We start from the raw sequence: 7,858 nt of genomic DNA, 5'->3' as shown, positions 1-7,858 counted from the left end.
CGACCTCAAGTTGTTCCATATGACCTGTGTTCATATCTTTGTTCTGTTGAACACAAAGAAAGATATTTGAAATGAAGGCTTGTAACCAAACAGTTCTGGGGCACTTTTGAATACCATAGCAGTTTTTCCCTACTGTGATTATCAATGGTGACCCAGCTAACATACTTCCGATTCTTTGTGTTCAGCAAAACAACAAACTTTATACAAGTTTGGAACAACTTTGAACTGTCCCTTTAAGTGTCCCAACTCTTTCTCCCAGCACTCCTATTTCGTGTCATTGGTTAAATAAAGAAAAACATTAAAGAAGAATTTGACCGATAACTATTCATTTGTTTTAATTCAATAGACATTGAGATACTTTTTTTGGCCACGATAATCACCAAAAAGTACAAATCTGATATTGAAACAGCCCTTAGTTTTGCTTAAGCTTTGACCAAGCTTCAAGCTTTCGCTAAGAAACACTATTATAAAGTGCTTCGATCGATGGAATTAAATACTTAAAACATTTAGCTTGGATGGTCTATGCAACATAACAGATGAATATGTACAAAGATGTCATCTGCAATGATGTATGGATCTCCCCATACCCATGGGAGGCAGGAAAGTATCAGGGAATGAGTTGGAATGAGACTGGGCATTGCCCATAACTGTGGGAAACCCAAATCTAGACATACATATTGCCCTCAGGTTTAGAGGTCACATGTCTTTGAGAGTTTAAATGCCAGTAGCTGCCCTTACAAACAAACTAAGACCGTCAGTACCATGGCAAAGGGGTGATCAGTGATGTAAATGTAAAACCACTCATAAACAAATTATAAAACAGGTTCCTCATGTAAAACACTTCAGTATTGTTTACCGCAAAATGAAGATTAGGGACTATTTTATGGAAGTTTATTTGACAATATGTGATAAGAAAACGAGTGGTAAGGAAGGATGTCCATTAATGTTATCAATAGAAGTGTAAAAAGCATATATTAAGTAATAAGTAATATTAACAATAAAAGCAAATTACAATCAAGGTTTTTCTTTTAAAGCACTACAAATGTACACATCCTATGGCATCAGAGATTATTTCTCTTTCAGGTCTCTCTATAACTCAATCAGCTAAATTGTAATTTACCGGTCATCGCTTTCACGGATGTTGTGATTGATTGATGGCTATAAGGGTTAGCTTAGACCACAGACCCCATTGGGTTTTGAAATTTACACACATTCACATCTCTGATGTCCACAGCAGGACGTTTTAATAAATGAAGTGGTCTTAAATCACTGTGTGTTACATGTTCCCGTGGACCAAAAGGTCGGACAGAAGGATGGGGGGGGGGGGGGGGTGTCAGGGTCAGAGTGGAGTGCAGGAGAAATAGTATAAAACACTGGAAACATATCTTAAAAAGGAGGGAAAATTTGGAAGAAGTTTGTGAGGAAGTCGAGGGCATAAGAACTTTGAGATACAGTAAATTGGTGTTTTTTATTGAGTGTTTACAGAGATTTGATCCCACTGGAGAATGAAAGTGCACTGCTTGGCTCTTCTGCTACTTTTACTGTCAGCCACCAGCATAAAGGCCTTATGGAGGTAAGTGACGGGACACTGTATTTCCTTTTGGATAATGGACTTTCTTTGCAGTTGTTACATGCTGTAATATGATTGGATAATCTACATTTGTTTACAGTATTTTTGGGTTAATATTTCTTTAAATCCAGCATTTAAAACGGCATGCTTTATAATTTGGTCTTTTTTCGATAATATGCACACTTGTACATTGACATTTACACATTTGGCAGATGATTTTACCCAAAGAGAATTATGGTTTATTATAATGTTTATCACATTGTACATGTGTTCCTTGAGAATCTAATCCACACAATTTTTTGTGTTGCTCTACCAGAAAAGGACATTTCTTGCCTGAAATCTTTAATTTCTAGTTTAGTTTGTATGTTTAAGCTTTCTCAAAATCTTGCAGCAGGATTTTCTTCTTTGAGTAAAATACACTACCGGTGTTGTGCTTTGCATTCTACTTTACTACCTCAGGTGTTGTGAGTGAGAATGTTTCAATAACTTGAATATACAGGTAGAAGTCCATTTCTTGTGTCGATTTTGCTGTTTTTATAGATTATGCAAAATCTAAAATGCAACAATTTTCTCTCTCCATCAGGGTAAAACTGAAGAAAATGCCCTCCATAAGAGAAACCCTCAAAGAAATGGGTGTCACGCCAGCTCAAGTGTTGTCTCAGATTATGCCAAAAATGAACGAACCTTCACCCAAAAATGGCACTGCTCCTACACCTCTGATCAACTACTTAGATGTAAGACCAAAAAACACAGCAATGTTATTTAGCAATACTACTATTTAGTCATTATTACATATTATGCATACCCAAGCGTGGTAGTATACACAAATAATTTTACTTCTTTGTATTTTGTTTTATCTCTTGTTTGTTTTCAGACACAATACTTTGGTGAAATTAGCATTGGTTCACCAGCGCAGATGTTCAATGTCGTGTTTGACACTGGTTCTGCCAATCTCTGGGTTCCCTCACAAAGTTGTTCTCCTTTATACACAGCCTGTTGTGAGTCATTTGCTTAAAGACGATCTCAGATATCATAAAAATCACAATTTTGTATTAATAAATCTGCCAGATTTGCTCCATTTTCATTTTTTATTCCATTGTATATATTTTATTTAGTCACCCACAACAGGTATGATGCTTCCAGATCTCTCACTCACATTTTCAACGGCACAGGATTCTCAATCCAGTATGCATCTGGAAATGTCAGAGGGTTTCTCAGTCAGGATGTGGTTATTGTGAGTAAATGAATGAATGATTTATTAACAAAATAGGGTTAATAAGAAATGAATTATGTTTCGGCTGCATTTTCAAATGTCGTGCAAAAACATCATCAGGTCAAATAGATATTTATATGAATGCATTGCATTGACAAATATGACAATTTTGTTAACATACTGTACATCGAGTAAAGCTCTTTGTAAAGATCCATGGATATCAGAATCCTGATACATTTTCTAACCACGCCCCAAGACTGATACCAAAATCTTTGCAATAGTTTTGCGATGGCTTAATTCCTGACCCATGATTTTTTAGGTGGGTGGTATCCCAGTGGTCCAAGTATTTGCCGAAGCAACGGCTCTCCCTGCTATCCCGTTCATCTTTGCCAAGTTTGACGGTGTGTTAGGGATGGGCTACCCACATGTAGCTATTGATGGAATTACACCTGTATTTGATCGCATCATGTCTCAGCGTGTCTTAAAAGAGGACGTTTTTTCTGTGTACTACAGCAGGTAAGCATCCGGATTTCTTTACATATCTTAACCGTGTTAAAATACCTTTTCCTATAGTTTTACTAATAATAAAATTCATATTTATTTATCGTCTGTATAAGGGACCCAACACATATACCTGGAGGAGAGCTTGTGTTGGGTGGCACAGACCCAAACTATCACACTGGATCTTTCCACTACATCAGTACCAAAGAGGAGGGCAAGTGGGAGATCCTCATGAAAGGGTACCATTACATTATTACCATACATTTCTCACAACATTGGAGATTTCTGGTTCTGCAGCTTCTTTCAGCCTGCATGGATCTGTTTCACATTACTGTATATGTCTCAGATCAGTCTATACATGCTATCTAGTAGCCACCTGTTTTCTATTTCCAGAGATTTCAGAAAGGTAATCCATCATTGCACTTTTTTCTTTTATTCTTTCAACACTCAAACACTGTGTTTTTGTGATGCACATATTACAGTCTGTTTGAATCTTTGCAGAGTTTCGGTGGGAGCAGATATGCTGTTTTGCACGGAGGGCTGTAGTTCTGTTATTGATACAGGCTCCTCCTACATCACAGGTCCCGCCTCCTCCGTATCTATTCTGATGAAAACAATCGGTGCCGTTGAACTGGCTGAGGGAGGGGTAAATTCTGCCTTGCTTAAGACAAACAACTTAACTCATGAGCATTGGTTTAGGGGTATAGAGCCTTAACAAGATGGAATACATTTTTCTGCGCCTAAAATATAAATTCAAGTTGAAAATCAAGAACTTACATTTTCAGCTTTCATGACAATATTTTGACACTGTCTCTAAATCTCAGCAGAAGTGGCAGAGTTTCGAATATCTCTTAGAATATTAAAAATAATATGAACAATATGTTCCAGTTTCAAAGACAGCACGTGAAGAAGGATGTATAAATAATCGATTAATTGCTTTCACATATCAAAAGAATATAGTAGAAGTTAATCACATGCTGATATATTAAACGCACAGAAAGCAACATTTCATACAGAGTTCAAGATGTGTTAAGGATTAATCCTGTTTCTTATTATTCGATTTCCTTTTTCTCTTACACAACTCCATGAGAACAGCTGCTTTGGTCTGTCATGTTTGGCTGTGTCTCGTAAATAATGTGAGAAAATGGACTGAATGTGGATGTATGTTAGTGCCTTGTCAGAGTGATTGAAGGTATTGTATATATAATATTTTATGCCCTTCTTATATCATGTTTGAAGTGTAGTGTCACCCCTTTCTCTCTCTCTCTCTCTCTCTCTCTCTCTCTCTCTCTCTCTCTCTCTCTCGCTCTCTCTGTAGTACACTGTGAGCTGTGATCTGGTCAAGTCCTTACCCAGTGTGACTTTTCATCTTGGAGGACAAGAATATCCTCTTACAGTAGACGATTATATTCTTTGGGTATTCTTGTGTTTATGTTTAATGTAAAATAACCAACATCAGGAGTGTGTGTTTTAAGATTCCCCAGTCTGCAGTGCGATCCAAAAGCCTGAAACCACAATTTTTTTTGGACATTAATATTGTCCTTTAGAAAATATAAGCGTAAGTGAAAAATTAGATTGGTTTCCTTTTGCTTTGACAGCATTCACTCGAGCTGGCATGGAGTTTGTGCAAAACCCGATGATCTTTATTATCACAGCATGATCTAAGAATGTATCCAGAGAACATATTGTGTGCTTCTATGGATAAAAGAGAATCTGAACCTTTGGAGGGAATGTAACAATGGGCTCATATAATGAATGACTATAAATACTGCGTCGTCTTAAATATTTTATTCATTAAAAAAAAAATTCAAAGAACAACAATTCTTTCTTTTAAAGTCCTAAAACACTCAAGTTTTCGAGGTTAGAAAATTAGATTTTGATTTCCAGGTCTCAGACTTTTGGATCTCACATTAGGCCTATTGTTGCAACTTTTTTTTTTTAAATGCATTTACATTCTCTTCTTGCTTTCCTCTCTGTTCTCTAATGTTACCCTTTGTTATTTTCTCTACAGCAGTCAGAGTTTGGCGAGGACATCTGCACAGTGACATTCAAAGCGTTGGATGTGCCGCCTCCTACAGGTCCACTCTGGATACTGGGAGCAAACTTCATAGCTCGATATTATGCCGCATTTGATCGGAAAAACAATCGCATTGGCTTTGCTCCAGCAGTCTGACAATCATTGGATTCACTTTAATTGATCCTATCTTGAAGTTATATTGCAGCAGTCCTATAGTCACGTTAATAACATATTATAATAACAAACGTACATAAGATAACTTAAATTATATTGTTATAAGGTCAGATGCCAATTATATTAGAACAGGACCTAAATGACGATTAAGTTCATATTTATTTTCCTATAATCTAGGTTTGGGATACAATGGTGGTGACTATCAGCAAAAGAGTTGTTGTGGATGAATTCACATCAAAGGAAGAAATGGGTTTAAAAAGCCTTTTCTGTGGCTGAGCAAGAGGAAATAAAATCATATGTTGCATTCCCTTGACATTTGGTTATTAATAGCAAAAATGAATAAGAAGCAGTTGAAAACAATAGCACACAGTAGCCTGCTGCAAAGTTTGACTAGAAAATATAGGTTCATTGACTTTATTCAGTGGATCTTTGGCAATATTCAATAATTTTTGTGTCTTATAAGTACTGTTATGTGTGTGCACCAAGAAAATATAGAAGCACTTGTCCACTGTCCAAATAATGATTGCAAACGGGAAACGCACTTATGTTCAGGTTTGCGTTCAGTACATGTTGTGTGTATAGTAGTAAATACATTCAAATACCAATATCTATAAACTGGTTTCACATGTTGTGATGTTATACTCATGTCCTTTATTGTGTGAATTTTAGACAAATTGAGTAAATTATCTTAACTACATAAACGTTCCTGCGCATGTGCACTTTTATTACCCCCCCCCCCTTAACCTCCGGTCCAGATTCACAAACAATAGAGTATCTGTAGATTATTTCTAGTAACAAGCAAACGAAATGTAGGAGAACCGCTAAACTTGTCTCTCCAATATTTTGAATTCAGCGTGCGATACCAAGCTCAACCGCTAGATCAATGTACCATAAGGTTTCTTTAAATGCGACCAAACTGCAGGACCCATTCAACAAATTGTTTATTTAATCAAATGAACACAACGAAATTCAACAAATCCTTTATTTAATACAATTATTATACAGTAAATAAATAATACAAATTAATATTAACAAATCAAAATTAAATGTAATCATTAAATTAAATCAAATAGTTACATTATTAGACACCGGAATATATCTGGGGGTCAGGCGCATGCACGTCCGATTAAAAGGTCTATATGAATGAACAACACTGAATAAACCAAATGCAACTGGATCTTTTTCATTGCTTGTGCATACAACACGTTGGACAGAAATAAAATGGTGACATTTAAATGTAAGTTCGTAAACTAACAGTACTGTTTAGCGTGTTGACAAAATGATTATTTGCTAGCCTACTTGTAAGTCGCTTTGGATAAAAGCATCTGCCAAATGAATAAATGTAAATATCCCTGTGACCAGCCTCATCAAAGAGAGTTGATAAGTCTAGAAAGTGCTACAAAACATCAGGCCTGGCCAACAGCCGGAGATCATCTTAATATTTCTGGCACGTTCATCAAAGTAAACTTATTAACTGAAGACATTCACTGGTTCTTGTTTTTGATGTTTTTTGACTGTCCCAGTCTGTGCGTGTTTGAAGACTTGCTCATCTCACAGCGCATCAATGGAGAAAGATGGAAATGGAATGTGACCCCTGCTGATGCAGGCATGCTAAAGTTGCCTTTCCCAGCAGGAGCTACAGATTTTAGTACTTCATCTATTCTTCTCTCAATTCATTCCTCCCTTTATCTCCTGCCATGTATTCCTCAGATGGATTTTAATGTTTATCATCAGCGTTGTTCGTTGTTTTAGCCATAGGTAGTGTTGAAAAATGCCACGCAAAAATGTCTCCAAAAATCACTCCCATTTATTAACTACACAGTAAATATTGTGTTAAGGCAAAATGTTCATAGTAAAACCGGGTAAACCAAAACATTAAGTTGACTGTAAAATGTCTTTTCATGTCTTTTGATAGTTTCCCCCCCATATTTAAAAATACACTGTAAAAACTAATTTGCAGGCAGCTGGGGTGCCAGTAAAAAACTTAACTCCACATAAAATTATATGTTTTCTTGTAAATTTGCAGTGTTTTCTGTCCTTTGACAGTTTTTTTACCATATTTAAAAAAATTCACTGTAAAAAAAGTACATTTCCCGCATCTGGGGTGCCAGTAAAAACATAAAAATAAAGCTTTTTTCACCAAGTAATTTGAAAAGGCTTTTTAACAGTAGTCTATTAAAAAAAGTACTCTGTAAAAATCTGTACATTTTCAGCAGCTCTGCCAGTAAAATAAAGGAAAATGTACATTTTACTTGTAATATAATGCAGTCTTTTTCTGTAATTTGATGTTTTTTTTACCGTATTTCTAAAGGACATTAAACATCTGTAAAAAAAACTAAATAATAAACAGTATTTTAGATAAATAGATACATTTTCGCTTATT

General features: G+C 35.9%; 1 protein-coding gene across 1 annotated transcript; it reads left to right on the top strand.

The window, feature by feature from the left end:
- Positions 1-1,452: 1,452 nt before the first annotated feature.
- On the top strand, positions 1,453-5,457 carry ren (renin; the record flags this gene model as incomplete). The annotated part of the gene is made up of 9 exons (XM_079467720.1): positions 1,453-1,573; positions 2,154-2,304; positions 2,445-2,568; positions 2,686-2,804; positions 3,103-3,299; positions 3,401-3,523; positions 3,786-3,930; positions 4,603-4,701; positions 5,296-5,457. The coding sequence occupies exons 1-9, from the start codon at positions 1,506-1,508 to the stop codon at positions 5,455-5,457; spliced, it is 1,188 nt and encodes a 395-aa protein (XP_079323846.1). The 5' UTR covers positions 1,453-1,505.
- Positions 5,458-7,858: the final 2,401 nt, after the last annotated feature.

Source organism: Barbatula barbatula (assembly GCF_947034865.1).
Source record: "Barbatula barbatula genome assembly, chromosome: 11".
In the NCBI taxonomy this organism is placed as follows: Eukaryota; Metazoa; Chordata; class Actinopteri; order Cypriniformes; family Nemacheilidae; genus Barbatula; species Barbatula barbatula.
The sequence above is the reverse complement of the archived record's forward strand: the minus strand, read 5'-3'. Positions and strand labels throughout refer to the sequence as shown.